Here is a 20968-nt window from a genome sequence, read left to right as displayed (position 1 = left end):
ATGTAACACAGAGAATGGAAAAGGCAGTCGCCATCTCCGGGCATGGAAACCACTCTGTAAGTGACAGTTCTTTGATCGATGGTGATCACCTCGATAGACATGTTAATGGGGGTACAGTTGAAATGATAAAGGAAATGGGTACCTGAACAATGTAAACTAAGTCTAAAATACCTACACAATAACTATAATTGTAATAAAGAACAATAAAACAGCGGAGAAGCCGTGGATTAAATAAAAAGGCTGCAGTTTTCAGCAGGGAGACGTGAATACCATGGCGAAGCAAGGAAGGGAATGAAGAGACCGGAGTGACGGATGGTCTTATATAGGCAGGCAGCCAACTAACTACGTGGGAGGCGTGGGGATGGGGGACCCAACGCTTCCTCACACGGCGACTGAGCTCCAGGCTATGGACGTATAAATGTATGTAAGTAGGATTCAGTTAGCATTGGGAATCCGCGTACCAAATTTCATGAAGATGGGCCCATAAGTAACAAAGACCGTTGGAAAGTTCAATATTGCGGCCGACAGTGGCGTCATACCACCGAAATAAGTACGTACATCAGTTTCGGTTAGCGCAGGGAAGCCGCCTACCAAATTTCTTGAAGATGGGACCATAAATAAGAAAGTTTAACATGGCGAATGTTGTCGACCGTTACGCGTAGAATTTCGAAATGAAACCTGCTTAACTTTTGCAAGTAAGCTGTAAGGAATGAGCCTGCCAAATTTCAGCTTTGTACCTACACGGGAAGTTGGAGAATTAGTGATGAGTGAGTCAGTGAGGGCTTTGCCTTTTATTAGTATAGATAACAGCAATAATAGAATGCAATTAAATGCCTTAGTAGACAACATTCAAACATGTGTATTAATAGTACTGTAACGACAGAAGAGATGGTTACACTTACACATACCATAAAGCCATGCCAGATTTCAGGTTTGAGCCCTCAGCCAGCCAAGTGTATTTATTGTTTAACATACGAACACAGAACATCCATCCATCCATCCATCCATCCATTTTCCAACCCGCTGAATCTGAACACAGGGTCACGGGGGTCTGCTGGAGCCAATCCCAGCCAACACAAGGCACAAGGCAGGAACCAATCCCGGGCAGGGCGCCAACCCACCGCAGTACACACATCACCGACACACGCTAGGGCAAATTTAGAATTGCCAATCCATCTAACCTGCATGTCTTTGGACTGTGGGAGGACACCGGAGCACCCGGAATAAACCCACGCAGACACGGGGAGAACATGCAACTCTACGCAGAGATGACCCGGAAAGCAACCCCGTCTCCTAACTGCGAGGCAGCAGGACTACCACTGCGCCAGAACACAGAACAGAGATCCCTAATCCCCAGTATGCTTATGCAAACTTCCCAAGCTTTTAAGGGCCACAGAGAATGCCACTCAAAACAACAGACACACTGCTAAACTCTTGGACAGGTCACATCTCATCTCATATTGCCCCTTCTGTACCTGACAACTTGTTCCAACAAATTTTTTTCCACATGTGAAACATCAGGGCTACTGACTCCTGCCTTCTTGTCAGTTCTGCCACGCAGTACCCCACTACTCCATCCAGCTTCCATCATTCACGCGCAAGTCCTCCTCACACAGGGTATTTGCTATCCCCTGTTGCCAATGGAGCTCCTGTTAAAATAACCTGTGCTACAGCATGCCTAGCCCTGGGACATCCCTCCCTGGAAAGCTGTGGAACAGACAGGATACTTCTAGAGAGTTCAATGTCAGTCATGTGGCTCCTTATCATCTCTAAAGGTTAAGACTCCAGGTACTTGGCCCCATGTGACTAGCAAATGCTTCTGTCTGGTATAGTACGTTTCAAGATATTGTGATACCTAAATAGCTTTGAAAGATTGCAGATTGAGTAATGAATAAATGCCATTGAATGATTTCCTATTGTAATTTTAATTCTAATTTCTTGAACATAACATTTTAAAAGAATCATCTGATGGAGAGTTGAAATCTCTGTTGCAGTCTCAATGTAAATTTTTTTGCTGGCTTCAGACTATGATGGAAAATAGCCTGGAGCTTTGCTGATAAATTACAGTGTCAGAGAATATTAAATCAGTATAATGTACAATGTTGTCTTTAGTGTAACATAAATGCTGCGCATTTTTGTTTACTCTATGCTTATAAAGTGACACTTGCATAACTGCTTTCCCCTTACATTCACCACTAGTTAAGTGTTATTTCCTTTTTTTCCTGGCAGCTCTTGGATAACTAAAACAGTAAAATATACACAATATAACCTCTATTATGGTAAATTTAAAACATTAAACTAATCTGTAATTTAAGTTGCACAGAATGTTTTCTGTTTTTGAATTCACCAATGCTTTTCAATGGGAGATATTGAAATTTCAAAAATTGTGTACCCTGTGATGTATTCAACATACTGTATTTAAATGAAAACTGACCTGCCCTGACAAATTACCTTAAAGTGTAAGTATGCCAAATTTCAACAAAATCAGTCCACTGTAGTTGCAATCGCTCTTTACAAACACTTTATTACCCATTAAAAATTCACTACAGGTCTGTCTGAGAAATCTTAATCCATCAAGATCAGCCATGAATGTTTTGGGTCAGAGATAATTTTGCACCTGCGGTGGGTTGGCACCCTGCCCGGGATTGGTTCCCTGCCTTGTGCCCTGTGTTGGCTGGGATTGGCTCCAGCAGACCCCCCGTGACCCTGTGTTCGGATTCAGCGGGTTGGAAAATGGATGGATGGATGGATAATTTTGCACTAACAGTGGCAGAGTTTAATTAAAAGATCTTCGTTATTTTCAGGTTGAATAACTTGCACTAACTCAAGTTCTCATATCTTTGTATTTTAATGTCAGAGGAACTGCAAAATCTTGTTTAAATCACAGGAACTGTAGACACACAAAATCGTGAAAACAGCATTTTATGCACTGTGAATAAAAGCAGCAATGTTAGGCAAGAAAGAATACCATAGATAATTTTTCATAATTGGTTATACTGTATTAGTTTTGCTGAATGTCAGAAAGTGAAGAATACAACAAAAAGTATTTTCCATGAAGATTTACAGTCTTCCCAGAGTACAAGTCTAAAATGTATCAGGAAAAAAACTGTATATTTTCTAAATACTTCAACACTTAAGGGAAAAACCTAAATGACACAAAAGCTCAAGGTCAAGTGAAACTTTAATCTCCTTGAATGGGAAATTAAATTCTTGTGTCCTGCAGAGTGTAGCATGAAGCTACTGTTCTCATGCAGTGTAGCTACGAGTAAGCAATCACATTTATTTTATGAAAACAAAGAAAAGTTGAATGGTTTGAAAAATACTTGGCATTAAAAGAATTCACTGTTGAGTAGCATCAAATTTTAGCAATGGTGTATAGAATTTAATATCTGTTGTGTTTCCTTAAAACAAATTGCATTCAGTCAGCTGGTTCCAAAATGTTTTTCATTTACTTAATGAGATAAAACTTAAACACCAAAGATTTTTGTTTAAAGTACTGTATATTTATATATTATAAGTCTCTGGTATACTGTATATTTTATATATTCCAGACACAACTCCCAAAGACATAATCCTAGGTTAAAATAAAGTTAAGTCCTGAAAGTGCCCTCTGGTGGCACCAAGGCAATCTTGACAGTGTCCAAACTGGGACCAATCCTGCCACCTCTCCTGCTGGGGACTAAACTGTTCTGGATACAGTGTTTTCCCCCAGTCCATCCATTATCCTTTCACCCTGAATGAGATAAGAATTGAAAACCATCCCTGCTAAGTTGTGCCTGCATCCATATTGACCTATGTTACATCCTCCGGACTGTGCAAGGACTTGCACCCAGTCAGGATGCTAGTCCTCCCTTTATGGCACTGACAATATATTTAAAATGCAAAGTTAACTCACTCACTTACTAATCAACAAAAATACTATTTCACATATAGATAAAAAGCTAAAATTTGGCAGGATGGTACATTTCGATATATCAATATTTAGGAGTTGGGGGGGAAAAAACCTGAAATACCCTCAAATCAAAAATGCTTTGGTGAATTTGATTGAAATTTGCTGATGTTTTAGAACAAAGAAAATTATCTGACACGTTTTTTTTTCTCAATATTTGTCAATAATAATGTAGCGAGGGTGCTATTCTAGTGCACTGCATCATTTTTTTGTTGGCACAGCATGTAGAAGTGATCACACAAAGTTGTGGGGCTGTAGTGGTTGCGGATGAAGGCTTCTGGCAAAACAGTGACACTAGCATAAAGGTGGAAGGAGTAAAGAAATCAAGGTTTTCTGCACAGGAGAAAGAGACAGGATCAAGGCTTGAAGTGGTTTTTGATTTCATATACTAAGTCAACACGCATCGATCTCAAGCCCCCAACTCTTCCCCCCTCTACTCCTCGATATACTAAAATAAACAAGGGGAACCGCTAGACTAAAATGTTATATAAATTTATAATGCATAAAGGGGGGTAACAAGATGTAAACAACACAGAGTACCTCCTGGATGGTTTCACTTTAACTAATGGAGGGGATGATATGTGGTGTGGGTTGTGAAGTAGAAGGAACAAACTTGAGTGAAGTTTAGCAATAAAGCTCAAGTTAGGTTGCCAGGGAGGGATGGTGAAATAAAGGAAAAGTGGTTTCCTGGTGTCCAACACAATCAGGTAGTGAATGCATCACTATAAATACTAACACAGCTCAGTTAACATATCCGACACGGAGAGAGAAGGTGAACAACTACAGTAATCCCTCGCTATATCGCGCTTCGCCTTTCGCGGCTTCACTCCATCGCGGATTTTATATGTAAGCATATTTAAATATATATCGCGGATTTTTCGCTGCTTCGCGGGTTTCTGCGGACAATGGGTCTTTTAATTTCTGGTACATGCTTCCTCAGTTGGTTTGCCCAGTTGATTTCATACAAGGCAGATGGCTGAGAAGCTACCCAACTTACTTTTCTCTGTCTCTCTTGCGCTGAGTTTCTCAGATCCTGACGTAGGGGGATTGAGCAGGGGGGCTGTTCGCACACCTAGACGATACAGACGCTCGTCTAAAAATGCTGAAAGATTATCTTCAGTTGCTATCTTTTGTGCAGCTGCTTCCTGAAACGACATGCTACACAGTGCTTCGCATACTTAAAAGCTCGAAGGGCACGTATTGATTTGTGCTTGAAAAACAAACTCGGTCTCTCTCTATGTCTCTCTCTCTCTCTCTCTCTGTCTGCTCCTGACGGAGGGGGTGTGAGCTGCCGCCTTCAACAGCTTTGTGCCGCGGTGCTTCGCATACTTAAAAGCAGCCCTATTGATTTGTTTGCTTTTCTGTCTATCTCTCTGACAGCCTGTGCTCCTGACACTCACTCTTTTGAAGAGGAAGATATGTTTGCATTCTTTTAATTGTGAGACGGAACTGTCATCTCTGTCTTGTCATGGAGCACAGTTTAAACTTTTGAAAAAGAGACAAATGTTTGTTTGCAGTGTTTGAATAACGTTCCTGTCTCTTTACAACCTCCTGTGTTTCTGCGCAAATCTGTGACCCAAGCATGACAATATAAAAATAACCATATAAACATATGGTTTCTACTTCGCGGATTTTCTTATTTCGCGGGTGGCTCTGGAACGCAACCCCCGCGATGGAGGAGGGATTACTGTATATATATACTGTTGTTTCCAAGATAATTTTTTTACCTGTTCTTTTCTGTACAATCCTTACTTCTCTCCTCTTTTGAGCCTCACTCCTTCGTAAGAATTTCTTCACGTTATTGTTTAAGTTTCAGACTCCGTTGTCATCTTATCTCTACCAACAAAGACATGACTGATATACATTTATGTGGAGACGACCAGTGCTTGACGTGGGCCGGTGTGCACCCCACAGCAATTATTTAAGAAGCCTCCAAATCACAGTACCAGCTGTAATTTTGTTTCACTTCAACCATTACAAAAAACAAGTATGATACGTGATTCATTCTCTTCCTTTGTGGATCTCCAACTACAAATATATAAACCGTATCACAGACCTTCGCTTCCATATATGTATGTACAGTTGTGCTTGAAAGTTTATGAACCCTTTAGAATTTTCTATATTTCTGCCAAAATATGACCTAAAACATCATCAGATTTTCACTCAAGTCCTAAAAGTAAAGAGAAACCAGTTAAACAAATGAGACAAAAATATTATACTTGGTCATTTATTAAGGAAAATGATCGAATATACACACCTTACATACAACCAAATAAGAGCACGAGCATCAACACACTCAGTTGTGTTTTGGCTTTGAGCACACACAAATCCAGTGCTCTCAGCGCATATAAACCGTATAAGGACAATACGTTATAGATGAAACGTAGACGAATAAGCGAAGAAGAAAGCAGCACGGAAAAAAGAGACTCAAAAGCGTTGGAGAGACAAAAAACATAAAGAATAATCTAGGTGCAAATTCAGAAAATAAGGAAAGTAATTATCAGCCCAGAACAAGTGGAATTGAAAAAAAAGCACGTCCAGTCCTCACGTTGGCGCTATACACATGCAGAGCAGGTTAGAGATTATGAAAACCGTGGAATTCGAAAGGCTAAAAAAAAAAAAACGTTGGCACAGTACACATGTGGAGAAAGTTAAAGAATATGAAAGGATGAAAATTAGAAAGTTTTTTTAAAAAAAAGAAAGTAAAGATCGCAGTAGCGCAAACAAACACAAATTATTACTCGAAAAAGGGAAAATAATCACCATGGACCAGGTGTTCATTGAAAAAAAAAAAAGCAGGACAAAGCAAGGTCAGAAATAAAAGACAGAGTAGAAAACAAAGTAAAACGTCATAAAGAAGTTAAAAACAAGGGGGCCAAACACATGTAGAGCAGGTTAGAGATAATGAAAACTGGTATTCAAAAAACTAAAAAAAAAAAAAAAACGTAGGCGCGAAACACATGCAGAGCAAGTGTACAGAATATGAAAGCAGAAAAAAAGTACATTGTCAAAACCAAACAAAGTAAACATCGCATTAACGCAAAGAAAGAGAAATTATTACTCGGAGAAATAACGAAAAGGCGAATAGAGATCGAATATATGGACATAGGTGTCAGAAGTACGTAAATATTGTAAGGCTTTGAAGTTTAAGTCAAGAGAATTTCAAAAAGGAGTTTACCTCACATGCAATTTATTGGTTACTTTGCATAAAAAATTATTAACTGCTGATGATGTAGATCTTTTTGTCTGTGCTGAAATTCTAAACAGAGAAACCTATCCTGAATTATGGTACAGAGTCATTAAACACGTCTCACTGACCTCATTAAAAAGATTCAGCACATTGGGACTCGAAAGATTCCAAGTATTTTTTTTTACAGAAGTTCAGAAATAAAAGTGAAAGTAATGAAATAGCAACAATTCAGAGAAAAAAAAAATCTTAAATGTGTGTATCCCTAAAAACAAAAACAGGGGTTGGTGAGCGAAGCAAGCAGGGGGCAAAGCCCCCTAGTATGTATATTTATCTATCTATGTATATATGTATATTTATGTATGAATGTACTGTATGTATGTATATATGTGTGTATATATATATATATATATATATATATATATATATATATAGTAGATTTACTTGAGTTATATCATGTTGGTTGATGAGCTTTTAAAGATATCTTATATATTAGATTGCTGAGTTTCTTGTCCTGTAATATATCGTGTGTTTGCAGTCTAGAGCAGTGTGTTTCCAGGGGTTTTCTATTATATAGTTTTGTGTATTGTTTCATTTATTTATCTTGACAAATGCCCTGGTCACTGATCTTGCCATCACTGTAGTTTCCAGGATTTTACCTGTGTCGTATGCAGTCTTCAATTTGTATTAAGTGTGGTTTTCTTCATTCAGGTCAAAATTGTGCTTTAGCAGAGTAGTTCAACTTTGCCAGATAGTCTTAGTGTATGCTGTGTAAGCGCCTTGAGCATGGGAAATGCGCTATATAAATAAAGTGTATTATTATTATTGTGTGTCTACTTGTATAATCCAAACAAATAAATGTGCCCTATTTTCTGGAGTGTTTGTCATCCAGCCGACCCCCTAAATCCCCGCCCCCCCCACACCCCCAATGTATACTAAATCTGTGAAGTAATACAGAGACTTCTCGCCCTGTGCACAAGCCTATTCTCATCTCAACCATTGCTCTCCTTCCCTGTTCTGAAAAGAGGTTTGATGGTTCTGACTTGCTTCTGTTTTCCAAATCATAAACCTAAAGGTTTCCTGGAGTCTAGCCATTAACCAAGAAGTATATTACCAGGTGTTTCAGACAGTGCATCCTTTAAACTGAATGTATCCATGGATTGTTGCCTTCATTGTATCTGATAGTGTGTCTGGTTCTTTCTTGAGCTACGGTGTGGCATATTGTTTAAAACTTTTTTTTTCTTCAAACAAACTCTACCAATGCTAGCACTGACATGGTTCCAAAATACAGGTTCAAGCAGCAGAAAGCTAAAAAAGTTGTCATTCACGCAAAATATTAATGGATCCTGTAATAATAGGTGGCACACACAAAATACGTTTAGGAGGTATAGTAGATAACTTCCTTACATGATCTATAATAAACTAATCTAGGAGTCAGTGATCTGCATTATCTCATGAAATTGAACTAAAGTACTCAAAATACTTCAATGAACATGGGAATTTTCATCACAAAGGATTATTAATAGGTCATATTAAAAAAATTTAAGCTTTAAACTGGAATGGCATTACACACTTAAATAAAGTGCTCAAATGAAATGAACTTGTTACTAACTGAATATATGCAGTAAAAGGTCAAACAATAGATTTAACTAAAGGACTTCTCATTAGTTCAGCTGGTTAACATGCTGCTTGTTCACTCTGTGTGTAAGGGATAAAACACAAGTTGTTTGTGTCAGTTTACTGCAGGGTACTTCAGCCCCTTATCACCTCTAAACTAACTCTAAATTGACCTTGGGGATAAGCGTAGTGTTACATGTGTATGATGCCTTTTCATCCAGAAGTGTTTTTTCTGCCTCATACTGATCTTCTGAAAATAGATGAATGGTTACAGACATACTGTTCTTCTTCATCATCTTTTTTAAGTAGAAATAATTTTATTGGGTAACAAAATGTTAGAACAGAATATACCTCAGACACACAAATGAGAATAATATAGCAAATACAATAATATGCTTCAAAAACAATCCTGAAAAATGTGGTGTTGTTAAAGTTAATTTATGTTGGTTTTTTTTTTGTGGTGGAGTTAATATAGTTGAAATGTACAAAATCACAGGGCCTACCCCATTGTAAACATGCAAACTGTACAATGAAAAGTGATATTGAAGGGACTCAATAAACCACCAATATTGAGATAGAAACCAAATCTGCAAGTGAAACTCTTCAGTGTTGAATGCACCAATTCGTTAGGAAAGCCATATGTAATCTTCAGATTGTGAAATAGTACGGCCCGGACACACACAGGCAGACACGTTTTCAGCCATCACCACACGTTTATTTACAGTCTCTATTATATACAAAGTCTTACGTGCACCACCACACCAACAAACCCCCACAGTCTCCCAAAGTCGAGGCTCTTCTTTAGGCCACCTCTCTTTGTCCCGGCTTCTTCCCCAGCCGTCTCTCTCTCTCTCTCTCTTTCTTTCACACACACATCAGGCCTCTCCTCGCCGCCTCCTCTCCGACCTTGTCTACCTCCTCACCCGACTCCAGCCTTGATTGCAGGGAGGCGGCCCCTTAAATAGGCAGGCGGCTGATGACCACACCTGGCCACCTGCCACAATACTCCCCCCGCACGCTGAGACCCCACGGGGCCAGCAGCCCGTCCCACGAGGACAGATTTTCCTCGGCAGCAGGTCGATACAACTCAGTCCAGGGCCCGGTCCTAAAGAATAAAAGGAAAAACAAGGGGCGGAGACGTTGCCCTGATGTGGCGCCTCTGCGCGCTTCCTCTGTGTTTGGGCCAACGCTCTCTGCTCCGCCCGGCACCCCGATGCTCTTTTCCTTGGCCTCCCCATCCGAGATCTCCGTGGTCCCCGCCATGGAACTGACAACTGGAGCACACTCATTTTCTGCCTCTCAGCCTGCGGTTTCTCCCTCTGCCTCGGCAGAGGGCGGCCCTTCGTGGGACGTGTGCACCCAGCAACACGTCCTCCCATATCGGAGAAGCCAGCTTTCTTTCTCCGACTCCTCCTCTTATTTTGGGACGCCGCGGCGGTTCGGGTCTGCCTATAGGAAAAGGACAGTCCCTGCCCCGCCGGCGTCCGTAGCTTTACGGGGGTGGTCCTACTCACCGTCCCCGCTGTGCTCCTCCGGTCAGAAGTTCGAGCGCCACGCCGTTCCTCTCTTGCCAGCGGCGCTTGTGCTGGTGCGCCCGCCATCCCTTCTGATCCTTGCGTCTCCGCCCGGAGGGCACATTGCTCGGGTGGCGGCAATCCGACCAGCAGAAGGCATTTCTCCAGCTGCTGCAGGATCGCTGCCAAGGAGAGAAAATCAGTCAACGGTGTGCTTACCTGTCGATCAGCGCCACTCGCCGGCTGCTTCCTATGGGCACTTTCCTCCGGCCCATTCGGGTTTCTGGCTGGCACGGGATGGACATTCCCTGGTCCCAACTCCATCCAATCGCTGGCGGGCACACAGGACACGTTATCCAACCCCGTGCCTGTCGCAAGGAGGGACTTCCGGTCGACGGCCATCTCGTCCTCCTTCCACACATGGGGACGAGACTCTGGCCAGCTCCGCGGCTGCTGCGGCTGTTGTAAGTGCAGCTTCTCCTTCCCGGCAGCTCTCTTTGCTGCCGCCGCGTTCTTGAACCGCCCCTGAAACACAAACTCCCAACGGCGGACCGCTAATGGTCCGCCACACACTCTGTAGCTGCGGGGTTGGGTGCACGCCGCCCCTGTGGCACGTGGGTGAGCTCCCCTATTGTGCCGGGTCTTTCACAGACAATTTTTCCAATACAGGTCCCCACCTTGACCCAAGTGGAGCATCCTGCCGACTACGCCACTGTGAAATAGTACGGCCCGGACACACACAGGCAGACACGTTTTCAGCCATCACCACACGTTTATTTACAGTCTCTATTATATACAAAGTCTTACGTGCACCACCACACCAACAAACCCCCACAGTCTCCCAAAGTCTAGGCTCTTCTTTAGGCCACCTCTCTTTGTTCCGGCTTCTTCCCCAGCCGTCTCTCTCGCTCTCTCTCTCTTTCACACACACGTCAGGCCTCTCCTCGCCACCTCCTCTCCGACCTCGTCTACCTCCTCACCCGACTTCAGCCTTGATTGCAGGGAGGCGGCCCCTTAAATAGGCAGGCGGCTAATGACCACACCCGGCCATCTGCCACAAGATATTTCTAGTGTTTGCTAGGGACATTTGATAGTGAGGTTACCAACCAATAATTTATTACATTAAAAGAAAAACATAGCTATATACAGTACTTTTTCCTGTATTTGAGTGCCACTACTCTTTTAACATTTTTAGCTTTTTTGTAGATGTACCTACAGTTAGGTCCATAAATATTTGGACAGAGACAACTTTTTTCTAATTTTGGTTCTGTACATTACCACAATGAATTGTAAATGAAACAACTCAGATGCAGTTGAAGTGCAGACTTTCAGCTTTAATTCAGTGGGGTGAACAAAATGACTGCATAAAAATGTGAGGCAACTAAAGCATTTTTTTAACACAATCCCTTCATTTCAGGGGCTCAAAAGTAATTAGACAAATTAAATAACTGGAAATAAAATGTTCATTTCTAATACTTGGTTGAACACCCTTTGCTGGCAATGACAGCCTAAAGTCTTGAACTCATGGACATTACCAGATGCTGGGTTTCCTCCTTTTTAATGCTCTGCCAGGCCTTTACTGCAGCGGCTTTCAGTTGCTGTTTGTTTGTGGGCCTTTCTGTCTGAAGTTTAGTCTTCAACAAGTGAAATGCATGCTCAATTGGGCTAAGATCAGGTGACTGACTTGGCCATTCAAGAATTTTCCACTTCTTTGCTTTAATAAACTCCTGGGTTGCTTTGGCTCTATGTTTTGGGTCATTGTCCATCTGCATCATGAAACGCCGTCCAATCAATTTGACTGCATTTAGCTGGATTTGAGCAAACAGTATGTCTCTGAACACCTCAGAATTCATTTGGCTGATTCTATCCTGTGTCACATCATCAATAAACACTAGTGTCCCAGTGCCACTGGCAGCCATGCATGCCCATGCTATCACACTGCCTTCACCATGTTTTATAGATGATGTGGTATGCTTTGGATAATGAGCTGTTCCATGCCTTCTCCATACTGTTTTCTTGCCATCATTCTGGTAGAGGTTGATCTTGGTTTCATCTGTCCAAAGAATGTTTTTCCAGAACTGTGTTGGCTTTTTTAGATGTTCTTTAGCAAATTCCAATCTAGCCTTTCTATTCTTGAGGCTTATGAGTGGCTTGCACCTTGCAGTGCACCCTCTGTATTTACTTTCATGCAGTCTTCTCTTTATGGTAGACTTGGATATCAATACGCCTACCCCCTGGACAGTGTTGTTCACTTGGTTGGCTGTTGTGAAGGAGTTTCTCTACACCATGGAAATGATTCTGCGATCATCCACCACTGTTGTCTTCTGTGGACGTCCAGGTCTTTTTGCATTGCTGAGTTCACCAGTGCTTGCTTTCTTTCTCAGGATGTACCAAACTGTAGATTTTGCCACTTGTAATATTGTAGCAATTTCTCGGATGGGTTTTTTCTGTTTTCGCAGCTTAAGGATGGCTTCTTTCACCTGCATGGAGAGCTCCTTTGATCGCATGTTGTCTGTTCACAGCAAAATCTTCAACATGCAAGCACCACACCTCAAATCAACTCCAAGCCTTTTATCTGCTTAATTGAAAATGACATAACGATGGACTTGCCCACACCTGCTCATGAAATAGCCTTTGAGTCAATTGTCCAATTACTTTTGAGCCCCTGAAATGAAGGGATTGTGTTAAAAAAATGCTTTAGTTGCCTCACATTTTTATGCAATCGTTTTGTTCACCCCACTGAATTAAAGCTGAAAGTCTGCATTTCAACTGCATCTGAGTTGTTTCATTTAAAATTCATTGTGGCAATGTACAGAACCAAAACTAGAAAAAAGTTATCTCTGTCCAAATATTTATGACCTAACTGTATATTGCCTCTTCATATTTTGTGCATTATCACTATTAATTATTTTGTTTTTACAAAGTGCAGGCAAACCTGGATTAGAACAACACAAGTCATGGTTAAATACTTCTCCTCTTTAGCATTATAGCACAGGTGCCGAACTCCAGTCCTGGAGGGCCGCAGTGGCTGCAGGTTTTCATTCTAACCATCTTCTTCATTAATGACCAGTTTTTGCTGCTAATTAACTTCTTTTGCCTTAATTTTAATTAACTTGACTCAGGCCACTTTGTTGTTTCTTTTTCCTTAAATAGCAGCTAAATAATAGTGAGACACAAAACAAGCCGCCACACGACCAGCTCACCCGTGCTCATCACACAATATCTGAAAATAAAGAAAGGTCTCATTAAGGATGATCTCTCAGGTCACTAAAACATTTTGACGGTGTTCTTAGAAAAAACAGAAAAACAACAATTTTGGAAATGTCTGCTATGGCAGGGGTAGGCAACGTCGGTCCTGGAGTGCCACAGTATGTGCAGGTTTTTGTTCCAACCCAGTTCCTTAACAAGAACTCAATTATTGCTGATGAAGCACATATTGCTTAAGTGACATTTTAATGCTTCATTTTAGTGGTCTCGCTTGTTAAGGTTCTCCAACCTTAATTGCTTATTTCAATCTTAAACTGCTGCATTCAGTGTTTTAATTGCTCCTTATTAGCAATAAGATGTAAAAGACAAAGCAGCCAGCAGTTCTCCAGCTAGCTTTTTTCCAATTACATCTGTGTGTGTTCATCATGCACGGTTTGATTTAATAAAACACTTAATAGAAAAATGTGACAGACTGAAAATGATCTGTTTTAGGCTTCAAATCATTTGGATGATATCCTTGGAAAGGAAAAAAATCTACGATATAAAAGCCTTACATTGCACAGACTAACAAGCCATAAAATTAAATAAGGTCTGAGATTGGCAATGATTGGTTTCTAATTAAGCAATTGGGTTGAATGAAAACCTGTAGCCACTGCGGCTCACCAGGACCGACATTGCCTACCCCTGTTTTACATCTTATTGCTAATAAGGAGCAATTAAAACACTGAATGCAGCAGTTTAAGATTGAAATAAGCAATTAAGGTTGGAGAACCTTAACAAGCGAGACCACTAAAATGAAGCATTAAAATGTCACTTAAGCAATATGTGCTTCATCAGCAATAATTGAGTTCTCGTTAAGGAACTGGGTTGGAACAAAAACCTGCACATACTGTGGCACTCCAGGACCGACGTTGCCTACCCCTGTGCTATGGCACAATGAGAGCAGCAACAAGCCATAGAATTTAATAACGAGTTTAATTAACAGCAAAAATCAGCTTCTCATTAAGAGACTGGTTGGAGTGAAATTGGTTGGCGTTTGAAATCCCAGTTTAGCTGGTCATCTGTTGGCTCGTTTCACATCTCATTTCTGTTTGGCTGCCATTTAATGAAGAAAGGAATCAATTTAGAGGTCTGAATCCTTAAAAACAAGACTATTAAAATGAAGGGAAAAGGAGTTAATTACCATTGATTACTGATTAGGAAAAGGGTTTGAAAGAAAACCTGCAGCCACTGTGGCACTCCAGGCCTGGAGTTTGACACGCCTGCATTAGAGTGATTTCCTTTTTTAATTGCAACAGTAATAGGCAGAAATGTGTGAATAACACATTGTAATATAAACATAGAATCATGGCATTTATCATATTGTTAAATTTTGTATTGTCACACACCTAGTTGTTTATCAACCACAATTACCTGTCACAAGCCAGGACTCAAACTTGGATCCAAGTGTACTTTATTGCAAAGCACACCGACTTACATCATGGCAATTTGAAGCTTGCAATTATCTTAAAATGCAAATATTTACGAAGGTTTGGGGGAAACCAGGGGGACCAAGGAAAACCTAATAATCTCTGGAGATGTTGTGCTAACTCCACAAATACCATGACCAGGCCAACAGTCAAGCAGAACACACTGGTGTTTTGAGGCAGCAGTACTAACCACTGTGCCTCCATCCCCATTGTGAATTTTAACACTTATAAATTTAAAAGAAAAAAAATGCTGACCATACTTTATTTCTGATAATGCAATTTGTACTTACAGAAGCTATCATAGCATGTGTTTGTGGCTGGCTTGTTGTTACAGCCCTTCTTAATTCAAACTTTCTTGTATTTTTAATCAGTTAATGTTTGACTAATGCCATTTCTCAATGTGACATACAAAATCAGCATATATACTAACTGCTTATATTATTTATTTTTTTCTCACTGATTGGAGCACGAGCAGTTAAAAGGGCTGCTGAGGGTCACACATTCCGCTGGAGGCAAGGATTGAAATTGCAGGGTTGCAGTTTATGATATAACCCCACTGTTTATTTTGGTTTTCAGTACTGACAACCTGTGATTGCTTAGCCCTCCATTCATATTTTCATGAAAAAAAAAATTAATTAAACATATTTGATTTTTAAAATAGTCCATTATTTCCAAATGTTCTAAGATTAGGATCCCTCTGAATGAATGTTTCTTTTTGACAAAAAAATTGTACTTAATGCAATTCCATGCTATAAAAGTCCTTGAGACATTTATTAAATGCATTCAATATATTCCTGTTAAAATATGAATGTAATCAGTATGCATATTTGTTCAGTGCCCTTCAGCATATGTCATACTTTGCTTTTGCAAAAAAATCAGTTTAATCTCTTAATATTACAGGAGGATAATATATATTTTTTAACTGACAATATTTTAGATATTATTTATTAATTAATATTCTCTTTTGTTTACAGGAATATTACCTTGGGTGAAGCTGATTGACAACTTTGATGCTGAATATGAATATATCACCAATGAGGATACAGTCTTCACTTTTAAGACTAATTTAGATACACCTCGTTACTATTTGATTAACATTGACTTTGAAGAGCCAGAACCTTCGAAATGGAAAGAACTTGTGCCAGAGCATGAGAAGGATGTTATTGGTAAGACTTCTGCACATACTTTCTTATAGTTTGCTGAACTGATACATAAATAAGCAAATTAAAGGAAATTATAAAGTTCACATCAAAACATTACATGTTATTTCTTAAAATTGCTAACAAATTCATTAAATTATTAGTTGATAGTTAACTTTTATTTTTAACACTTACTGCCAAACTAAACAAGTAAAATGCTTTGAGACAGTTTAGTGGTGAAGAATTTTTCTGTCTCTGTTAAAAATGAACTATTGAATAAATAGTATATTGCCTCATCTGCACATTTTAAAGTGAATTGGAGCAAAGCTATCAAAAGTCAGGAAAGTGGAACCAAATGTTTAAATTCTGTGATCATCTGCCATCTATTAATGTGTGGTCGCTTATAATTTAAATGTCCAATAGAAAGTGTGACTGACTGGTGAAATTTTGTTTTGAGAACATGGTCAAAGTACTATTTAGGGAAGGTTTTTATTATCCAGTTAATTATTATGATGAGATTTCAGGAAGGAAAATTGATTTTTCTTGGGTTTGCTTATTTTCATCTTGAGATTTACAAGTCAGGAAATATCTTTTGATTTGCATTAATTTCATGAAGGTGGTAAGAGGAAATCAGAATGACATCCTTAGTTTAGTCTACAGGGATGGCCTTTCTAGCTGGGGGCATAAACATAAGTAATCCAGAGTTTCTTTGCTTGATAATGTTAGCAGCTTTTATGTGGGAGACGCAAACATTAATCCTGTACTTTTTTGGTTTATTTACCCGCATTAATGCTCTCACTACAGTACATGGTCCGATTGCTCAGTCATGTTTACCCAAATGTATTTGAAAAAACATTATAGATAATTATGTATTCATTTATAAATCCATGCAGTATAAAATAGCAAACAGGTGTAGGGTACATGGAAAAATAAGCCATATTTAAATAATTAGATATTCTTGCAACAGAATTATTTTTTTTCCACAAGACTCGCCTCATATCTTATACCCTAATGTTATTGAATTATTTGGCTTCTCAATACTTTGACACTGACACATCATAAACTTGCTGCTTTTCCCCTTAAGAACATGATCCCCTCATCAAATTATCCATCCATCATCCAACCCGCAATATCCTAACACAGGGTCACGGGGTCTGTTGGAGCCAATCCCAGCCAGCACAGGGTGCAAGGCAGGAACAAATCCCGGGCAGGTCGCCAGCCCACCACAGGGCACACACACACATGCACACACTAGGGACAATTTCGAATTGCCAATGCACCTAACCTGCATGTCTTTGGACTGTGGGAGGAAACCCACGCAAATACGGGGAGAACATGCAAACTCCACGCAGGGAGGATCCGGGAAGCGAACCCAGGTCTCCTTCCTGCGAGGCAGCAGCGCTACCATTTCTCCACTGTGCTGCCTTCATCCAATTAGTTAAGGAAAATTAAGTTTAAGTTTCAGAATCAAAACAAGTTGGTTAAAATCATAGGAACAAAAGTATGTTCCATTGCCAGCAGTTAGTTTTAGGGAAAACAATCCTGATCCCAGATTCCTCTTCTTGATTCCGGTTCACTTCAGCGATAAAATACAAAGGCTCTCTGGACTTCTAACAAGTATATAAGAAATTTATTTAACAAAGAAGTCTCCGGAGCATACCAAGCAAGATGTTATCCTTGCATTGTAATCATGGATATACTAACAATTCTTTGTTTAGGCAAAGCTATTGTTTGTATGACTATGCAAGAGCAAGATGATCTAAACATGAATAATGGATAATATTGGATGGTGCTGAGACTTATGCTTAGAGGTTGCTTCCTAGAGAAGTGTCTGCATACTGTAACCAAATGGAACAAAGTCAGTATAAAACTTTTGTTATATTGGTAATATTGCAACCCTTCAAGGATAAGTCCAACACATCTGCATCTCTTAGAACAATATGTGCTTATTTAACACAATTAGAAAAACCTTGTGACCCTAAGAGTTCAAGATTCTAAAACCTGCTGCTATTCTGGCTCAACAGTAACATTGTTTAAGACACCTGAATTACACCCTGTTTTTTCACAGCAGGTCAGCAGAGAACTATGGTAAATTCTACTTCCCTTTAAATTTAATTATTTAGCAGATGCTTTTATCCAAAGCGACTTACAAAAGAGGTCAACATAATCAAGTAAACATCAGTCGGAAAAGAGTTTTATGGAATAAGTTAACTCAAAAGATTACAATATGCAAGCTTTCGAGGCAACTCAGGCCCCTTCTTCACGCAGTTTGTAATGATTATAACCTGCCTGAAGAAGGAGCCCGAGTTTCCTCGAAAGCTTACATATTGTAATCTTTTTAGTTAGCCAATACAAGGTGTCATTTTGCTTGACTTCTCATTGCATCCACAATGGCTAACATGGGACAAAACCTTACCACTACAGGACAGGTTACAAATTGGAAAAAAAAAAAACAAACAAAAAAACAACAAAAGTTTCAATTCTTGGGTTGTAACAACATAACAGCTAATATCAGTATGACAGAAATTCACCAAACTAGAGAGTCTTTAAACACTTCTTAAACACATTGAGGGTTTTAGAAGTTTGAATAGATAGATAGATAGATAGATAGATAGATAGATAGATAGATAGATAGATAGATAGATAGATAGATAGATAGATAGATAGATAGATAGATAGATAGATAGATAGATAGATAGATAGATAGATAGATACTTTATTAATCCCAATGGGAAATTCACAAGAGGTGGGCATCTCATTCCACCAGCTTGGAGCTACACATGAAATGAGACTGGATTGAGATTTGATGACACACAGAGGTGACCTCAACAGGCCTGAGTGGTTTGAGAAGGAGCATAAGACCTTATAGGTTTCTCTGTATATACTGCATAGGTGCTGACCTGTTGACTACTATGTAAGCAAGCAGCAAAATTTTCACCTCAATACATGCTGCTACAGGGAGCAATGCAGTAATCTGTAAAGCGGAGTGACATTTGTCCGCTTCGGCTGATTCAACACCAGACAAGCACTAGAGCACCACAGTGAATAAAGCAGGAACTAACATTGATATTAGATTGGCCTCCAGTCACTCACACAATTTAGAGTTGCTAATTAACTGAGCCTTTGTGTCTTTGGAGATTTAGGGGGAAACTTCAATATTGAGAAAGCCCAAGTGAACATATAGAGAATTTACAAATCCCACATATACCTGCCAAGCAGAGATTAAAACTTATGATGGAATCTGTGATATTTCATTTGGCCTGCAAGTCATCTGCTAAAAATGCTGCATGTTGTATTTTTTGTTGTTGCCACGAATAAAAGCTTCTTTAAAGTACTAAGTCAGGTCCTGCAGCTGTCATTATAATGTATCTGTAATAAACTGAGTTTATCAAATAGCTCTGCACTTGTGATTGTTTAGCACTTTTGCACAAGAAAGAGACGGGTCTCCCAAGATTTATGTGGCTTTGATAGTTAGCTTACATACAGGAGTGAGCGGTGAAGCTTGAGACTGACAATCAAAAGGAAAATCATGTCTAGAAACTGAAGGACACAGTAAGGGTTAACTGGGGCTTTGACTAGGGCCATGCCTGACGAGCTGCCTCATGTTAATCGAGGGCTGTTATTTGTACTTGCCAGCTTGACACTGACATCAATATTATTAAACAAAATCCCCTCTTTCAAGAGGTTTAAATCAGAGTACTTGGTCAAGCCCATGCGTGATCTTATACTTGAAGAGTCATCGGGATTTAAATGATATCCTCCTTATGCTTTCCTCTAAATTGTGAAAATTGACCCCTTTACAGTTGTTATTGTTTTTCCTTCTTTTATCTATTATTTTATTATATGATGTTCGTTTAGGGACAGAGTTGATCTAAGTGGGTTTACTGTGCCTGTTGATAAGAATGTTGGAATGTTATGCTTTACCTCAGTTGCTTCTCTTCTGAGTTTGTATTTGATCATTTTAAGTTTGTACATTTGGATTTTTTTTTTTTTTTTTTTTTACTATTTTTAGAAATTTTGTATTACAGTGGGGACATGTGCCTAGTTTACATATCATGTGGGCATCTATTGTTGTTCTGAGTTTGAAATCGCTTAACAGTGAAATCTGCCAGGATTTTGTTCTATTCTTCACTTGAGCTAATATTTGGTTTTTAAGACTTTTTGACCCTTTATTAAATAAACCTGGTTTAATATTGACACACAGGATATTTGTTATTTTCCTCGCTTGCAGTTTGTTTAAACTTTGTTTGACATATCTAGAACACATGAATTGTACAGGCAGTGCCATAATAGGCAACACTCCAATATGTGGCCTTCAGCCGCTCATTGTAAATTGGCCTGCTAAGCCACAAAATTTAGGCAAGTGTACTTTAACCAATCAAAAAATAGGTCTTTTACAAAGTCAGTAGCTGCTGAAAATCAGTCCATTTCCAAACGTGCTTATTTGATTTAGGGTTACAGTGAATCAGTGCCTAAAAGTTGGTCCGTGGACTTCATTTTTAAAACTCTTGGAGTGAACATGGCTAAATTTGAAAACCCTACATCTTTATTTTAGGAGTACTTGTGCACATTATTTTCTGCCAAGAGATCACCAAACTTGTTTGTAGAATTTCACTGTTATTGCTAACTCATGAAGCAGTATGTTTATTTTGGCTGGTTAGGTTTTTTTTACCAGCTTACATAAAAAGCAAGATATTTGTAGATGAATGCACTTGACCTGATAGCTTATCTACTACTGTGTATTTTTTTAATTTAATGGTCATGTTCTAGGGCGGCACGGTGGCGCAGTGGGTAGCGCTGCTGCCTCGCAGTTGGGGGATCTGGGGACCTGGGTTCGCTTCCCGGGTCCTCCCTGCGTGGAGTTTGCATGTTCTCCCCGTGTCTGC

General features: G+C 39.7%; 1 protein-coding gene across 1 annotated transcript in view; it reads left to right on the top strand.

Moving 5' to 3' along the window:
* prep (prolyl endopeptidase) overlaps positions 1-20968 on the top strand; it is a 345233-nt gene that overhangs the window by 132759 nt on the left and 191506 nt on the right. Inside the window, exon 8 of the mRNA XM_028797649.2 lies at positions 15918-16109. Coding sequence (XP_028653482.1) covers positions 15918-16109 — 192 coding nt within the window. The remainder of the gene's footprint in view (positions 1-15917; positions 16110-20968) is intronic.

The sequence above is a fragment of the Erpetoichthys calabaricus genome, chromosome 3 (genome assembly GCF_900747795.2).
Source record: "Erpetoichthys calabaricus chromosome 3, fErpCal1.3, whole genome shotgun sequence".
Lineage (NCBI taxonomy): Eukaryota > Metazoa > Chordata > Cladistia > Polypteriformes > Polypteridae > Erpetoichthys > Erpetoichthys calabaricus.
Note: the sequence above shows the minus strand (reverse complement) of the source record. Positions and strands in the feature narration are given on the sequence as shown.